Source organism: Syngnathoides biaculeatus, chromosome 7 (genome assembly GCF_019802595.1).
Source record: "Syngnathoides biaculeatus isolate LvHL_M chromosome 7, ASM1980259v1, whole genome shotgun sequence".
Classification (NCBI taxonomy): domain Eukaryota; kingdom Metazoa; phylum Chordata; class Actinopteri; order Syngnathiformes; family Syngnathidae; genus Syngnathoides; species Syngnathoides biaculeatus.
In genome coordinates this window covers 3766943-3786383 of record NC_084646.1, presented here as the reverse complement: position 1 = coordinate 3786383, position 19441 = coordinate 3766943, and the positions used below count along the sequence as shown (strand labels likewise).

Below are 19441 nucleotides of genomic sequence, written 5' to 3'. Positions count from 1 at the left end.
AAGTAATTACCGTAATTCCCGGCCCACAGAGCGCAGCTGGTTATAAGCCTCACCCAGTACATTTCTGAAGGAAATACCATTTGGTAGAGACATAGGCCGCAGCCGTGTAAAAGCCGCAAGTGCCCACATTGAAACCGACATTGAAACACGAGATATTTACAAAGGCGGTACACAGAGAGTTTAACACTAGCGCCGCCATGCTAACGCTAATGCTTGCACCGTGCTAACAAGGCCAGTTAAAAAAAAAAACATACCTGGTAAAAATCACTGAGACACAGCAGTAACACGCTAGCGCAGCGCTAACAGGGCCGAACAGGTAAAAGTCACTTCCTCGGCACATATATTCGGTTTCACTCTTACTTTTTCCGCTCGAGTGCGCCCTTGTGGCCGTTAGAAAAAAATGCACAAATTAGCCGTATCACCGCATAAACCCCAGGGTTGAAAGTGTGTAAAAAAAGTCGTGGTTAATAGGCCGGAAATTACGGTACTCATGATGCATCAGTGCCACTTTTTTCAGCTCAAATAGATGAACACGGGCTTACGTTTGGCCGAAACTGCCACATGGGTATATTCAGAATTAATGCCATTAGTCTTGAGATGCGTCCATGTCTATTATCCAAGCTGCTTATCCTCACAAGGGTTGCGGGAGTGCCGTAGCTTATCTCAGCGAACTGTGTGTTTTATTTTAATCAAATGTTGGTCAATAAGACAAATTTTTCTTGAACATGAAGCATGTTTTACCTAAACATAATACTTTTTAGAGTAAAAAGATGACCACTCTAACAGAGCAAATAATGTAAAAAAAAAAAAAAGATTCAAGTAATTACCTGCAACTTTTTCAATGCACAAAAAACTGCTAATTAGTTCAATACCAACAGGTGCGTTTCCGCGTGCAAATTATCACGTTTCAAGTGTCACAAATGAAAGTGTGAGCTCATAACAGCTGACGAAAGCTGTTATGCGCACATTACGCAAACCAAACCAAACCAAATATGAAAGAAATATGTTAATGAAAGAAATATGTTAATCATGAGCTACGCCGGACCAGTCAAGAGACGCCACTCACCGCAGAGTGAACGTGGCTTGCCAAAATCAGAGCATGCCGGATGATAGTCGGCGGCATCATGCATTTTTCAGGGCATAATTTGAAGTTTCCTCTTAATGTTGTCATCCGTGTCCTTCAAGTATGTCCACGCACACGCACGCAATGCTGACATTGGGCTATGAGTGCTAAATCACATCATAAATCTGCCCTGTGGAACAAAAAAGGCTTTTTGCTTTTATCTGCCATCTGGTGTGCTCCCTGAAAGCAAATGCACATAAAAAAAGACTGAAATATTAAAAAAAAAAAACATATTTCCCAGACCATCACTTAAAAATGCGTACTTACAGCTACTTGATTGTGACGATCGGTACTTTTTTGATGACGCTAACGGCTCTCTTCGCTTCTTTCAGCAACAACGGCAGCTGGACCTGTTAACCATCACCAATTGCGGTAAGTCCTTGGCACGCTCTTTCCCACGGTCTACCGAACAAGAACAGCATCGAAGTGGTACAGTCGGGATCTGTAGCTAAACCTCTACGTTTGGATGAAAACTCTATAACTAGCGCAACACGTGCTGATATATTGGCTGTAACACAACACAAAGCCGCGCCGTTGCTGTGCGGAATGCGCCATTGTGGGGAGTGACCAGAAGTTTGCAAACTCCGAGAGGTGAACCAGATGGGGACAGCAAAAGGATATAGACAGACCCATATGTCCGTAGTGTCTGCGAGATCTAATGCGCTTTGATTAGAATCCCGCAGACGCGAGGCTCTCGCGGCGCAGGTTAATTTCGGAGGTTTACGTTGCAGCTGTTCCTACAGACGGCAGCGATGCCGACGTCGGCTGGTCTTCGCAGCTTGACAGAGGGCATCCGCAGTGAGAGATGAGGCGGGAAGGAATTTGAGAGTGTGAGGAAGACGGAAAAGTACTGCAACACCTTCTGCGGGGACGAGTTCAAAAAAAGACATGCCACGTGTGGGAAATTTCACTTTTGTTTTTTTTTAACGATCATCTGAGTTGTCAGTTTTGGGTCTTTACATGGACACTACAAGGAAAATTTAAGTCTAACTGCGGTGGGGTGAAAGACGAAATATCCTTTTTAAATCTGTTGAACAAAGGTGCAAAAATGCTGAATTTAAATTTGGGGATTTAGGCTCTTTTCAAGTTCCTCCTCTCTCAGCAAGAATAAGCAGAAACTAGTCAGTTCTAAATTCCTCCAAGTTGCAGACTGACGGGAAAAAGCCCCCGTCATTCAAAATATTACTTCCTGAACTTAGGATCACCTGAAGGAACGGTTCTCTTTGCATCTTCCATCTTCTCCACTCAGAAACGTTCAGTTGAGATTGAAAAATTTATTAGCTAATCATAACACTTTATGGACACTGGGCATTTTGTTGTTGTAGATGTTACAGAAATAATCTCATACATTGCATTAAATCCATAGTCATATGCAGTGTTGTATGCATAATTGTTGTGCTCTCAACATTGGCCAAAAATGGTTACCGTAATTCCCGGCCTACAGAGCGCACCTGGTTATAACCCTCACCCAGTACATTTGTATAGGAAATACCCATTTGGTACATACACACGCCGCAGCTGTGTAAAAGCCGCAAGGGCCTACACTGAAACACGAGATATTTACAAAGAAAGACGATACACAGAGTTCAATGCTAGCGCCACTGTGCTAATGCTAGAGCCCCGCTAATGCGGCTGGTTTAAAAAAAAAAAAAAAAAAAACAAGCACAAATTAGCCGCATCACCGCATAAACCGCAGGTTTGAAAGTGTGTGGAAAAAAATTGCGGCTTATACCCCAGAAATTACTATACTTCGCTTTTAAGTAATGTTTTCACCTCTTATAGATTGCGATACTGTATACTCAAAATAGAGATCACATTTAATTTGAAAAAGCTTTCATATTTAAATGTGAATACTGTACTACACTATCACAAAGAAAATGGGAGGATACCCAGTGTAATAAATTGTGGCTATTGCGGCCACACTCCCAAAACAAAACCGTGACAGGGGCGGCCAGCCAACGCACTGCTTTGCGGTAGGCCGATTAACGAAAAGTAGGCAAGGGTGTGATAAAATATCGCTCTACCAAATAGTTGTCCTGTCACATGTTTCATTTATAACTTGGACGTTTTCTCATGAAGCAGTACCGTAGTACTTTTTACCTACTTTATCATTTGGTTAACACACACGGGTAAGATAGCATCATATGTACCGTAATTCCCGGCCTACAGAGCGCACCTGGTTATAAGCCTCACCCAGTACATCTGTCAAGGAAATACCATTTGGTACATTCATAGGCTGCAGCTGTATAAAAGCCATAAGTATCCACATTGAAACCGACATTGAAACACACGATATTTACAAAGAAAGGCGGTACACAGAGAGTTTAACGCTAGCACCACTGCACTAATGCTAGCGCCAGCGTGCTAACGCTAGTGCCGCGCCAACAGGGCCGGTTAAAAAAAAAACCAAACCTGCTGCTAAAAATACCTGAGACACGCCGGTAACACACTAGCCCAGCCCTAACCGGTAAAAGTCACTTCCTCGGCACATATATTCCACCGGTCTCACTCTTACCTTTTCCACTAGAGTGCCCCCTTAGGGCCGTGAGAAAAAATGCACAAATTAGCATTTTTCACATTCAGTTGGGTTGTTAAAATGTAAATAATGAGCAATTTTACTCTAATAAGTATTATATAAAAATTAGGGTTTTGGACAATATTTGATTTAGACTAAACACACTTTCATCACAATCATAATGGCGGTATCAAGGTACCAACCACTACTCAACTATAAGTACACTACTTGTACCTGTGATAAGTTATCAATGCATTCCTACCAAATATTTTTTTTTCTTCCTGGACAATTTTTTTTTTTTTTTAAGTGGGCAACCACTCTTACTTAAAAGTGATCTCCATCCATCTACTCATGCATCCATTTCCTGTGGTAATCTGGGTGACAGGTGAGCCCCCGCAGCCCATCGCTGCTGACTTTTGCCGTGAGGCGGGCTATGCCCTGGACTGGTTGCCACGCAGCCAATCGCCGGGCCGAGTAATCTCATTGCATACCGCATTTGTCTCGCCTCGTCATGCTCGTTTTCAGTACCGTCGGCCCACTCTACCTCATCTTCATAACATCGACAGCAGAAGGGGCCACGAGGGGATGACAAACGTTATTACCCCAGTGGCTAACGTGGTGGGCCATTATGTTCGTTTCACTTCTCAATAAACGCTTTTACGCGTAATTTACTGCATCCGAACGTACCGCCTTTCTGCATGCCGCACGTGAGGGGTAAAACTGCTGCGCACCGTAGCTCCACTGCAGCTTCTCTGCGCCATTACCCACGCTCGCACGGGCACCACCCACACAGAGACCCACTCAAACCTCTCTCGACCCTCCTTAATTGGACACTTGAGCGGCACGCGGTTGCATCTGGCTCCTGTTGAACACAGCCTGACATTTCAGACTGCTGACCTTTCCAGCCCCGTCACAACTAAGTAATGATTAGTCCCGGCAACGCTTTTCACCCACAGCAAAGGCAACACAAATTAACTGCCGCTAAACAAACACACGGCGCCGTGCGGCAAAAACAAAAAAAAAACTCTCGAATGCTTTGTCTTCTCGCAGTGAGAAAACGGGGTGCGGGCATTGATTTGAGAGGCCATTGTCATTCTTTTGGCCCATCGATTAGATTGTCCTTTTCCATATGTGCGGGCGGGGCGCCGGGATAATGTGTTGTTGTAAATCAACTCGGCTCGCCGCTCTTTACTTTCTCCTTTTTTGCCTTTTATGCACTCTCAGCATTATGGCGGGGGGGGAGGTCAATCATATTCATGAAATCCAGGCCGGTTCGAGAGGACGCCGGCACATGAACGCGGCACGTGTGCGTGCAACGAAAGGGCGGGCATTCCTGAAATGTTTTGTGCTTTTTTTCTTTTCTTTTTTTTTAAAGATTTGCTAATAGAATAGAATCGAATAGAAGCCTTTATTAATGCAGCAATGGCCAAATTCTTGACTTTTCTTTCTAATGTAGCAGTAAAGTGCAACATAAACACAAGAATATGAAACAAATATCAAAAATATATGTATTTACAGGGAAGCATTGTATCTGGAAACTGCACAGGAATATTAAATACTATATATGCAAATGTGAAAGGCAAACTTGATGAATAAATGGAGGTCATATTCATATTTACAGCACTGAATGGGAACAGTTGAACAGTATTCTGTAGAACTAAAAAAAAACCTGTACATATATTGTAATTAATCTATATATATAGGCCATTGACAATGAATTCAACACTAACAGCGAATATGTAAATAAAGAATATGTAAACAGTATTCTCCAATAACCATCAATGCTACTTATGCAAATGTAAATGTGAGCCCAAGTGGCAAGAATAGGCAGCATATGTGATGACATATGCATGGATCAAAAGTAGGTTTAATAAATAAATTAAGTGTTTGCAATAGTGAATTAAAGCTGCTACGTTAACTATGAACAACAAAGAAAGCAACAAATAGACAGTTATGCATGAATAAATAAATAATTTTATTAATATATATATAATTAATAAACATTGATGGAGCGACAACATTATACATACGTTACATTTGGGAATTAACTATTGTATTGACTATTGGCAGTGGTGTGTTATACACATGAATCATTAATATCTTGTCTCGGCCACTTGAATGCAGCGTTAGTTGTAAATGTTGTTCATTAGCGCTCCTCTTTCCCCAGAAATCATTGCGCTCCCCGCTTTGCTTCTCAGACACACCCACCGAATCCGATCGCACCCGGGTCAGGTTCGCATCCGGCTGAATGCCGACATGCAACGGCGCGATTTTGGATTTTTCACATTTGCTTTTTATGCAACAGCAGGAGCGAGAACAAAACAGTTCAACGCGGACCTCGCGTTTTCCACACCATCGGCAACACAATCGCTATAGCCATATTGTTCCCATGGAAACAGCATTCAGTGACAAATTGCGATTTCAAAGTGGGTCATAATGGCTCAGACAGAAGTACGTCGTTCACAAGATGCGGCAAAACAAGTCATTCGTGCTGCACAATTCACACACTGGGGACTGTTTTATAATTCGTGTTCACCACGCACAACACAATATTTAATTGTTGCAATCCAGGTACACACATATAGTAGGCCTGAAACAATGACTATGATAACGTGACTAATTCAATTACAAAATAATTTGAAGTTTGTATATCAAATCTTTCTAATGATTATTTTTCTGCACGGACTTATAATATTGCACACTCACGCTCCGTATGGAAATAAGTTCTTGCGGTGGTGGTGAACCACGAGGAAAGAGTGCACAAAAGACAGAGAATGTCCAAAGTCTGGAATTATTTATTATTACTTAAAAAATAAGAACAAGTGCAATGTGTCGACTGGAAAGCAGAACTAACTCGTGTAGCAACACAGCACATCTACCATCGCCAACACAAAGTATCAACGTTAGCTAATTTAATATACCGCTAGTTAGAATGGAACATATTGGAGCTAGAGACAAGGTACTGAGCAGTTAGCCAGCCGCTAACCTGAGCTCACAACATCCAACGCTACACTCTCATTCGCTGACTCTCATGTCACTCACCAGGCTAGGCTCCGCCTTTTAAAGCCATACATCCTCAATCAATCAAGTCTGAAAATATTCGATAGGTGGAGGACTTCTATTAAAGGGGAATTCCAGTGGTTTGCATGAACAATGTATCCAATGGGCCATGTAATATATACTCTATTTTGACAATGTGATGTTAAATCCGCTCTCATTTAGTTGTGTTTTGAGAAGATTTTTATCGACAATTACGAATTTTCAGGGCGCTGCCATTTTTGCGAGTCACATGACCTGCGTGGGCGGTTGTGACGTGTTACGTGGGTTTCCAAACACTCGCTTACATGGGACACCATTTATGCCCAGCGATGATTTATCGGATTTCTGATGAAGAAATAGCCGTATCGGTTGAGCAGGAAGACGGAGGAATACTTCAGTACAGATTTGAACCTGTGGCTGTAAATGTTGAATATTCGGATGGTTCTTCGGAGGCCTACGCGGGGCACTTAAGTACGTAAACAAAGGCCCTCAGAGCTCTGACGCGGAGTCTGATGAGCGAGCTCCGGTGGCGGGCCGCGAGCCGAGCTTCAGCGGCGGGCCGTTAGCCGAGCTTTAGTGGCGGAGGCCATTAGCCCATCTTCGGCGGCGGAGGCCGTTAGTGCAGTTTCGGCATCCAGGGGGGGCCGTTAGCCCAGCTTCGGCGGCGAGGCTGTCAGCTGAGCTTCGGCGTACGAGGTGTACATGTTACGTGACCTATTATTATACGTATTGGAAACATTGTTCATGCGAACCACTGGAATTCCCTTTTAAAGTCTCCTTGAACCATGACACAAAGACTCAAATTGCTTCTGATGACCGCATTGCCACCCTTCACCGCAGATGAATGAGTAAAAAAACGAAAAGCTAAAGTAGTGAAGGTGCTATAAAAACGTCCAAGTTCTCTGTGACCGTGTATTTATGTCTCTGTTGTCACGCGCTGTTGTGCAATTAGCAAATGCGCTCACTGAATTCTGTCAGAGCTCGGTTCCTCTAAAACCTTCAAGTGGAGACAGATTATTTATTGCTTTTTGCAGCAGCGCCATTACTGCCCAACTTTGAAGAAAATACTTTTTTTTTGTGTTGTCTCGCTTTGACCAGTGGCCCACATCATTTATTCATGATCCCTCACTGTAAGTAGGGTGCCAACACAAAGACTCGAATAACTTTCCGTCACTTTCCGAGTACTCCTGCGAAATGATCATAATAAGCCTCCCCAGTCCGTTTGTAGATTTCAAACGAGAGTTTGAACTGCCGTCTTCCTCAATTGGCTCCTGCGGCGCTGCCTTGCTTTAATTAGAAACAATAAAAGTGTCAGCAACACAGCAAAAATACTGCGGCTTTCGCTGCGAGTGTATAAAAATGGGTAGGACATACTGTGCGCAATCTCCTGTTTGGTGCACGCGTCGTCCTGAGCTGATAGAAATCTGGGGGTGGGGGCCTTGAATTTCCGCCTGAAAATGCTTGACTTTCAAGCCGGCAAACTGCAGAGATTTGTTTCCACTGAGGCACCTGAAAGAGGGAGGGCATGAGCAACACTAAGGGGGGGAAATACAGGAATAGTGCATTTTAGAAAACATGCTTTTGTATAAATGATCAGCTGTGAAAACAAGGCTTCCTATTATTGGCCTAATTATGTACTGTATCCTGATGGCGTGAATTAGCATATTTTACCTCCTTCCTCCTCCCGACGTGATGCCGTGCTTCCATTTTGTTGCGCGCATAAAGAAGTGGCTGGCTGCCGATGGGAGCGAGGGAGCTGGGGAGCGCTTTCTGCTTCATATTGAGCAGTTTGTTTTATTGAATGCTTCTCCGCAGCCTAGCTAAATAAGCGGCGGTATGCTAATGAACGGGGGAACCGAGGTTGCTAATGTAGCATGCAAAAAAAAAAAGAAAGTGCGGGCTGGTGAGCCAGGCGAGGCCCATATTTCCAGTATGCGCCCGTGGCCCTATACGGAGAATATTTGACATCAGACAATTATTTTAAAGCCCATCTTCGCGCTCGTATGTCCTAAGCAAATATGGTAATTTCACGCTGTGTACACACAGTCGACCGCGTTTCTTGTTGCTGCGCGTGGGAATAGGAATGCGAGAGAAGTGCCTAAAACTGTTGCCTGTCCTCTTTCGCCAAGAGGGGGGATGTGACCAAGCCGGTAAATAGGCTGTGAACAGGCTGGAGGCTCCGAGATGATTTCTTTGTCACCAGCGGAGCCGCCAGTGTTGCTGAGCACTGCTGTGGAGCAAATCCTCCCACAGAGCACTGATTGGATTTTTGTTCCGTGGAGCCTTTTGTGTTCATAGTGTAGGGACTAGATAATAGGGGTTGATGCCACTCTGTCTCCCCGTTATGGCTGCTGGATTGAGTTCTCGGACCGCGCGTGTGTATGTGTGTGTGACACCGTTCCTCACGAAACGGCCGCGATATCGCCGCCATTCGCAAACGATCCCGGAGTGTCTGCGCGTCCGGTCCAAGTGCGACAATTCCCATTATCACTAATGTCACAGCTAAATAAAATGTTAATGTAACAACCTGCCACTCAACGGAAGCCTCGTGAGAATATTCAATGTCGCAAACAGCGCAGACCTCACCTTGCCAGCAGATACTCACCACCGTGGTCAAGGTCGCCGTGACGTTCGCTTACGGTCTATGTGTGCCCACTGGCTATATATTGTAGTGTATATATAAATAAAAAAATGATGAATTATTAATTTCCATAGGGAAATTCCACATTTAATTGCCCTGTTTTCTCAGCGGGGTCAGCTGTCAGGTGCAGGAGCATTCCTTTAAATCCGCGGGAAAACGCCACTCAGCCGTCCCGGGCGTGACTTTGTACTGACCTCTAATGGAGACGGAGGAGCCATACAGAGGGATTATTACAGGACAGTGACTGCTAACGACGAGTTAAATGGTTGCCTTAAAAGCGGCTTTCATTAGTCCTTAACAAAGTCGGAGTTGGGGGGGGAGGTTCAAAATGCTCACACACTAGCCACGCTCGCTAATTGTGCGTCAAGCAGACGTTTAATGAGTCATAGATGAATTTAATTGTGTGCTTGGTTGCGATACAGACAGGTTTCAACCCAGTCGGGTGATTGATGGACATTCATGCGTGACGTGACAACGGCGCTTTTTAAAATGACGTATGACATTTAAAAATAAAAAAAAATATTCAGATGAGAAAATATTGTACATTTAGGTTTTCATTTCATACAATATCCTGAGCCCTCACATTTTTGAGATATATTTGCACACTTCAACTTCATGTAGTGCGCTTATTTTAAGTGTGATTTCCAACTATATTGCTTGGGTACTTTTTCCACCAGCAACACTTTAGCTCCATTAGCCATATCAGAGACATTTTGCAAATTTACTGCCAGCTGGATCTTAAATTAAATGTCATGTCACAGCTTTTACATATTGTCAGTTAAAATGTTATATTAGAGACAAATTAAATGGAAAATAGGTGGTTTATTTGGGGGAAAAAATAGCATACTTTTCATTTCATCTACGAGTGATCGCTGTAGAGATTTTTTTTTTTTGAGCTTTGTGTGCATTTTTTCTGTTAACATTTTATTTTAGCTGACCTCATTTTTGGTGTTATGGAACAAATTGGTAATATGGGATAGATTGTAGCATTTTATATATATATATTTTTAAAGTTTTAACGTTTATTTTAGAGGAATAAGATTTCCTTGAGCCTGTTCAAGCTTATAATCAGTCACAACAAGAATCACACTGCGGAATAGAGTGACCTTCACGGCACTTGTGACAGACGGGATTCGAGTGTCTTGGTGGTCACTTAAGTAAACAGCACATTTAACATTTCTTTTTTTTTACAGCACTCGTTCAACATGCCCTCTTTACACCCGACCATCGCCCTCGCCACCATTCAACGCAGGCTCTGTCCCCCAAATAAAGAGCGAGGGGTGGGTTGGCCCGGGTTTTAGCTCCTATTATCTTTCAGATGCTGTACACCTCTGAGCCGGGCCACATGACGGGCGTCCGCAGATTGCTCAGCCAATCCCGGCGGCTCCCTGCTGTCAGTTCGAGCTGTCTGACAGCAGCCCTGGAGGAAAGGCTAAGAGAGGCAAAGACACAGATGTGTGTGGTGGGGCTGCAAGATGAGTTGTATTCTCGCAAAGAAGTAAACCTTGCCCACCAGCCATCATGTGCTGAGGTTCACCTGCCTGCCAACCTCTCTGCCTGCCAGATAAATGGAGATAAGAGCAGAAAATATCAGCGGCATAAGCAACCGTCCCTGTAAAGCTCAGCACCTTATATATATATATTATATATATATATATATATATATATATATATATATATATATTCCCCCAGACCGGCCTTTTCCAGCCTCTGGTAGGTTTTCTCGATGTTATGCACTTCTTAAGTTTTCAGTCGTACAGGGAGTCCTCAGTCTACGACTGAGATCCGTTCCTAGAGTAGCGACTTAACTCGAATTTCGACTGAAGTCGGATTCCGTCGTTAAAGTCAGAATTTACATCAAAATACTTTGTATAAAAAACAAAAACATTGACATCAACAAGATGACGAACTTAGCTTTATTGCTGAGGGGCGGATGGAGAAGAAGAAGGGGAGGCTCAAACCTCTCCATCTCAACAGGTATCAAAGAACCTCGTTTTGTGATCATCGTATCGACATGGGAACGGAACCCACCACATGCGCTAAAATGCGGGCATTGTCGACCAATTGAAGCCTTGGTGGTGTTGGAGTCTCTCCTTACTCCAATCTTTTTATGATCTTGAGCTTCGTTTCCATGGTCATGGATTTTCTTGTGGCTGCAGAAACGTTGCTAAAAGACGCAGGTTTCTTCTTTGGGGCGATGATGTCTAAAACGGAGGGCAAAAAATGCAATGATACTCCCAGCGCACAAACACGGACAAGCATTAGCCAGACCAAATGGAGGATGAGGGACGGCGTTGTAAAGTCGGAACGTCTTAACCCGAGGACTCCCCGTACATGCATAGCAGGGGCTTGCTGTTCCATGACAGCCCATCTGGCTCCTTCTTCTTCTGGGTGTCTGTTGCTTGTTGATGTACATGTATTCATGGAGGCCTGTCATTTCCTCCTGGATAGTGCCTGTGACGCTCACTACTTTGTTTTGTAAAACTGATATATTTTGACAACTGATAACTTGCATGTTGATGCTGGATTCTTTCCGCTTAAAGTGCCACTGTCATGAAATGGATGATTTTTAGTACGTTATTAATGAAAAAACGGCAGCCGCTATGGACCCATCCGTTTTTCATCACAAAACATGATTTTGACGTATGCCGCTTTTTGTAACTCCCGCCATGAAAATCCTCTCGAGGGATTTGTTTACGACAAGAAGCAGGAAGTGACGTTAAGGGCAGTAGCACACTCAAGTGTTCTCGTATGTTTATACTAGTTTTTCCTGCTGGAAGGTAGCTTGTTGTTCCTTCTTGTTAGCCAAAATGGCAGCTCGTTACATTGCTGGAGTTTGCTCGAACACTTGGGAGGATGGATTTACCCTTCATAAGATTCCAAGAGACCCGGTTCGTCATGAAAAATGGATTGCACAGGTGCAAAGGACGAGAGCTTTGTGGGTTCCAAATGATGTGGTGTGTATAGAGCTACAATAAAAAAACAATAGTTCGGGGGGGTTGACGTAATCTTTTCAGAACATAACAAAAGATCCGCGTCCGTAAGTCAGAGGTGCTAAATGTGTCGATGTGCCCGTCGGCTCCGGACGAGCACGGCTTCGGCCGGCCGGGCTGGCTCATACATACTGACTGGGAGTCTGTTGTGAGTTAGAAGTGATCCGGATACTTCACATGATTGTGAGATGTTCTCTTCGAAAAGAGCTCCCGTGTCTGAAGGGGCGTGTCCCATAGTAGGTGGCAGAGTGTGTTTTCAATGGCGAATGTCCGGGGTGACATCACTGGCAGTCCATGCAGCCGATTTGGCGACCACTTGGATGTCGAATGACACTTCTGCAACTTTGCGCATGGATGACGCGCTCTCCGCTCATATATATTTTTTCGTGTAGACATTGAAGTGAATAATGTTATATGTATTTTTCATTTCAATATCTATTTTAGAATGTTTATAGGGATGACACTTGGGCTTTAAATTGTGAGTGAGGTCACTTCACCTACTGAACGTGAGGTGCGTCTTCTCATTCAATGTTCTTGCAAATAGTCTAATGAAAGGAAAAGCTAAATGCTGAACTGAGCTGAACTTTTTTTTGTTTTTTTTTTTGGGGGGGGAGACAAATTAGGAATCCTACAACCTTGAGAGTCTTCAACTCGAGAGGTTCAATTGTATATTTGTTCATCTGTTGCATGACCAGCGTTGACCACGTACAGTATAAATTGTAATTTTGCAAGTCCACTACCTACTTAGCGGAAAAATAACACTGCGCTGACAGCAGCGAGATCGATACAGGGCCGCAGCAGGAGCTAGAGCACAACCTAATGAACCAAATTGACTGGCGCTGAAATATGATGAGTATTTCTTTGGTCGGTCTTCACGTTCTTTATAAAGAGGATCAATGGAGGGATCTCTGCCTATACACGGCGTGGCGTGGTCGGTGTTGATACCGCTCTATGAAGCATTTATTTACAGCAAGGTGCTCGTCTTTGTGTGCCCCTCGTACTCTCCAGCGCTGTTGTCATGGTTTTTACAGGCCCCTCGAGCATAGCCAGCTGATTCCATGACACTTGGCTGTTCATTTCATGGGCTATCACCTTTTAAATTGGCGAATGCTGCCGTCACGCTTGATTAGAAATTCCCGTGGATCTAATTATGAGGCGTAATAAGAAAAAGGAATGCCTCCAGCAGTAGTGGGAAAATGGCATTCTCTCAGTGTAAACAACGATTATTGATCAAGGAACGATAGTGCAGAAGAAAAACTCATCTTCAAAAAGGCGGTTTGGCTGATACTTTTCAAAGTAAAGCTTCTTAACATAAAGTTAACATGAAAGGCAACTCTTCAAGCTTAGCAGTAGGGGTGGGACTCATGCATTTGAAATATGATATAGCAATTAACAGTATGGCGCGAAGGCCACCTTCGCCCGTCCTCCTACTTTAATCATCCCATCAAGCATTTACGTTATAAAGAGTCTCACGATATTATTTGTTTGTAATTTATCCATCCATTTTCTGAGCAGCTTTGGATGAACACACATATGCCGAAATGTTCTAATCATATATGTTACCGTCTACAGGTATTTTTCAAGTGCCAAGGACAGCCACAAAACTTCTCATCTCCCACTCATAAGTCACAATGTGTGACATAATAGTCACGTAACTCTGTGTGGTTAAATGAATTCCATCTATTTGTCGTGGGTGAGACACTCTGTGCCTACTTCACGCTCTCTTTCTTTTCCGCCTTGTTGTTAGCATTTTGCTGCAGTATGGTTGACATTTCATACAAATTGATGTCTGGGCTCCCTTCCGTCGTCTTTTCACATCAGAATCTTTTCCGTGTATTGGTTCATCCAATGGCTTCTCAAAGTACTTGTATTCACCAACTTGTACGATATTACTTGTATTCACTGACCACCATTGAATGAATGGTGGATGGGACGGAATGAAGATTAGCCGAAGTAAAACAGAATATATGTCCGTGAGTTGAGAGGGGTGGAGGGGAAAGAGTGAGGCTATGGAGGAGAAGAGATAGCGAGGGTGGACAACTTCAAATAATTGGGGTCAACAATCCAGAGCAATGGTGAGTGTGGTAAAGAAATTAAGAAATGGGTCCAAGAAGGTTGGAATAGCTGGCGGAAGGTGTCTGGTGTGTTATGTGGCAGAAGAGTCTCCGCAAGGATGAAGGGCAATGTTTACAAAACAGTGGTGAGGCCGACCATGATGTACGGATTAGAGACGGTGCCACTAAAGAGACAACAGGAAGCAGAACTGGAGGTGGCAGAAATGAAGATGTTGAGGTTCTCGCTCAGAGTGAACAGGTTGTATAGGATTAGAAATGAGCTCATTAGAGGCACAGCCAAAGTTGGATGTTTTGGAGACAAGGTGAGAGAGTGCAGACTTCGATCGTTTGGACATGTCCAGAGGTGGTGAGAGAGAGAGAGAGAGAGAGAGAGAGAGAGTATATTGGTAGAAGGGTGCTGAGGATGGAGCTGCCAGGCAAAAGAGTGAGAGGAAGACCAAAGAAAAGGTTGACTGATGTTGTGAGGGAAGACATGAGGACAGTGGGTGTTAGAGAGGAGGATGCAAGAGATAGGCTTAGATGGAAAAAGATGACACGCTGTGGCGACACCTAACGGGACAAACCGAAAGGAAAAGAAGACTGACCACCATTGCTGTGGTTTGGCAGTCTCTGCAAACAGTTTTTGTGTATCATGTTTTCTGCTTCATTGTTTACTATAAACCAGAACGCGTCCATAATGTGTTCAACCCCGTAGTTTTTTTGCGCTGTGCTCTGTGCTTCCTGTCATAATTTCTTGCACTGCACATGATTCTGTTGCCTAGATTGTCTCTGAATGTCAGGCTAGTAATGATGAACAGATTCCTGGAGATGGCAACGTTGCATTGCTGTAGTTGTGTGCTCAGCACAATTTTTGGGTTGAAGATAAAGATTAGGAGTCGAAGCTTGACTTGTCACGTTGATTAGTCGGGAGAGAAATGCCAACATATTGGATGGCACACGAGTTTTGGGGGATGGCACCCGAACAGACAATTTCTATATACATATATTATAAACAGTATTTGTCTCTATAGTTAGTATAAAGTGTGTGTATGTCTGGAAACTATTTTTCCATCAACAGTCCTTTCTAGTTCTTGCGTTACTTGTTTTGTAGTTTGAGGTATAGTTTGAAGCATCAAGGTCACTGTTCTTCTTGACGTGTTTCTGTTGACCAAAATCTAATTTTCTCTGATTTGGGGTCAGAAAACTGTCGCTTCGGTGAAACTAACCCATATTCTACAGCTGATTACTAAAAGGCAAGTAAACAGACAATTTAAGTGCAAGAATATGTTGTATGTGCCCCCATCCGTTGAAACATTGTATCCTGATTATTGTTGCATTCATGGGCTAGCATATAGACGGGTAAATTCATACATTTTCACCAATCACAGGGGCATCCATGTTGGGCAAAATCGCCCTCTGCTCTCAAATGAAATGATCGCGTGACCAAACCCGGAAATTGGGATAGCACGCTATTGTGTATGCTGCGATAACTCGCGGAACAACAGGTTGTTATATGATGGTTTGAACCCCAGGTTGTCAGAATATTGCTCAGTATTAAGAATCCAAATCAATTATTGAATGCAAATTTGAACATTAGATGCTAAAATTATCGAATAATGCCCAACATCAAAATTATCTGTGGCGTGATCATGTCACGTGCTTGGTTGTGTTTGCATGCAGCAGCTCAGGTCGTAGCACGATGCTGCCAATTGTCATCACATCCACACCTGGACCAGCATCTGTCCGTCCTGCAGAGTCGCAGATTGGCACAGGTGCCGCGTCTAGATTGGTTGTCTGCGTGCTGTTAAAATTCATTTGCGCACCCCCTAGCGCGAGCAACTTTTTCCACCCAAATTTGCATGCCCTCCCTTCGTTCTCATCGACTTCTCACGCACACAACCGCGCGGCAGCATTCAGGAGTCGTTTATATTATCCCGACGTCCATCTGTCCGCGGGTCCGTCCGTCGGAGGTCTTTGTGATTCCGGGGAGCGAATGCGGCAACGATGACGTGTGTTGCCGCAGTCTAATTCCATCATCAGCATCATTACTGCTATTATCCCGTGTCTCCCTTTAATGCAGGCTAATGGATGACCAATTAAGATAGATGAGCCTGGCAGTGTGGAGTTAATAGCCAGGACATGATGTCTGGCTTCTATCCTGACTCCCACAGTCTTTTTATGGCTTAACTGGTCCTATTGATTATACAACAGGAAGAAAAAAAATGTTATCATTATTATTGTTGTCCCATGCGAATATTATGCAGTTAGTTTTACGATCATGAGAGTCACTGGATCGTCAGCTGATTAACGTGGCGCCTTCAGAGTGGAATTCAAGCATTTTCAAGGTCCCGAAGGCAATAATTTGCCTTAATTGTTGCTGTAAATGCCATTCCTTCATACCAACCCAGAGCAATCAATGCATTACCATTTTGTGTGAAAAGCGGTCTCCGAAATTTTCACAATTGAAAAGCCTTCCCTCGAGACTGAATGAACTCTATTTAGAACAACAGACGCTGTGCACTTTTAATTGCCCAAAAACTTTAATTACACTCCACTTTGTAGCTAACCTGAAAGTTAAGGGAGAAAAATGACATTATAACCTCAATAGTTACTTATAGAGGATACGTTTGCTGTGTGTTCGCACTGAAAAAGTGCAATTAAGCTGTGAAAATTAAGTTGCATTTTAGTTCGATTTTCTTCTGGCACAGAGTGTATGTTTTCATTCTGTTTATTCCTTTGTTACCTGGATTACCCAAAACTTTTTTTAATAAAACCAATCCAAAGAAAAACATTTTTACATTTTAGAACTGATCCACAGTTTTGTTTACTCTACGCTTTGGTAAAACTGTGAGGTTTATTGACTAGTCCATGCATCCATCCATTTTCTTAGTCGCTTATCCTCACAAGGGTCACGGGGAGTGCTGGAGCCGATCGCATCCATGCATTTTCTTAGTCGCTTATCCTCGCAAGGGTCACGGGGAGTGCTGGAGCCTATCCCAGCTGCTAACGGCCCAGGAGGCAGGGTACACCCTGAACTGGTTGCCAGCCAATCGCAGGGCGCATCGAGACAAACATCTGCACTCACAATCACACCTATGGGCAATTCAGAGTGTCCAATGAATGTTGCACATTTTTTGGGATGTGGGTGGAAACCGGAGTGCCCCGAGAAAACCCACGCAGGCACGGGGAGAACATGCAAACTCCACACAGGCGAGTCCGGGATTGAACCCGGGTCCTCAGAACTGTGAGGCTGATCCACCGTGCCGCCCTTACTATGTTTTTTTCTTTAGTTTACCAGGAAACAATGCATCCATCTTAATAACAATATTCAGTGAAATGCAAGCGTTGTACTCTATTTGCTGTTACTCTTTAATGAGGATTGTTTGGCCTTGGCAGAGGTTTTCTGTGCCACAGAGTGCCATCCGTTTGCCTTTTTTTATTGTGTGTCACTTGAAAAGAGCACCTTATTTGGATTTAATTAATATGAAGTGCTTGAACTACTTTTGACCAATCAAAAATGATGCTGAACCTCTCAAGCAATAAACGTGTGTTGACTTGTTCTACGATATCTACTGTTATAGAGTACATAAAGAACATACCCCCATTGCACTTACACACTAATACATTTTCTTTCGTATAAATAAAAACACAAGTGACGCCCATGTGATTTTTTTTTTTTTTTTGCATTCAGCGTGACAGTAAAACAGCATCGTTCAAACAAAGAGATCTTTTTATTGTCTCCAGGAAGTTGTCCATTATCCTTGCTGCACCCAAATGGACCCTGAAATGTATTTATATGAGAGAAAGTGCTTTAGAATTCTATTAAACCTCCCCAGGCAGCAGAAATAATATGATGTGAGCCATTTAAAACAAATGCCCTTCCCCTCTACGCCTGCTTCAAAGACACAGCAGCTTTTGTGTTGACAAGTCCAGCAGCCCCGAGGATAGTACGGAATACAAGTTTAGATTAACAGTAATCCTCTGTTCTATTTGTTAAGAGTCTGCCCAAATCTCTCTTTTTTTATCTCTTGTTTTCCTCTCATAGTCTTTGAACTTCTGATCAAGTCGCAGTCCGAGCGGATGATCTATTTGCTCTGCGGGCGGTCACAGATAAATAAAAATGTCACGCATTGAAACACTGTCGAGTGTTTCACGTCGGTGATTCCCACGCCGAAACTCCGACTCGCTCGAAGCCCTGATGGCAAAACAAGATGCGAGAATCGCTGTCTGCTTCATTTGCTACTTTTTACGACATTCTCATCCATCTCACGCTAGTCAGACAGCACAATGAGCGAGCACCGCGGGCGCGTTAAGACGTTGAAAACCGGTCCAAACTAAATGCCTCGAAACTTGCAAATAACACACCGGAGAAGACACAAAGGCTTTATAAAAAAATTCTGCATCAATTCAGTTTCAATTAAAGCAGCCCAAGTGGAACAAAAGTGTTTGTGTCGATTAGCCACTGTGCTACTCTTCGGCGGACTGACAATTGAGCAGCCCATTTCCCTTTTGGATGAGACTACCCTGTCTACTGGCCTTTCTGCTCAATAAATAAGGCATCAACTCGGGACCGTACGCTGTAGGTCAAGGAAATCCGATCAGACGTGTAATAATCTCGTCTTTGACACACCGCGAATATTTTCAATAACGCATAAGAAGCAATAGTTGCCTGACCGTAAGATGCAGCAGAACTTTAAAGGTCAAAAAGTTGTTGTCCCCCCCCATAGAAAACTTTGGAAGTAGAACTCAAAACGGTCACCATCGCAGAAGTTTTATTAGAAAGTTTTGGTGCATTCATAGTTTCAAGTTAGCTTTCAAGAAGTAGCTTCTGATTAGCAGAACATGCTAACTTTTTGGTGTTTGGGAAGGTATTTGTTGTGTGTACCACATGAACAGAACAGCACACTATTTGATAAACGTATGGGTTACCCCTAACGGGACAAGCCGAAAGGAAAAGGAGATGATGAAGTGATGTCTCCATGACGCCACGAGTATTATCTTTATTGGTGCTTACTATTTACTCGCACCCTAGGCTAGCGACTCACAACTTGTGGGTCGTGGACAGGTAGTCAGAAA

At 43.5% G+C, this 19441-nt stretch overlaps 1 protein-coding gene across 3 annotated transcripts in view; it reads left to right on the top strand.

Moving 5' to 3' along the window:
• Nucleotides 1-19441, top strand: part of LOC133503111 (BEN domain-containing protein 5-like) — a 278787-nt gene that overhangs the window by 243192 nt on the left and 16154 nt on the right. For all 3 annotated transcript variants that reach the window (XM_061824322.1, XM_061824321.1, XM_061824323.1), the window contains exon 6: nt 1456-1495. In XM_061824322.1, the coding sequence (XP_061680306.1) occupies nt 1456-1495 (40 nt within the window). The remainder of the gene's footprint in view (nt 1-1455; nt 1496-19441) is intronic.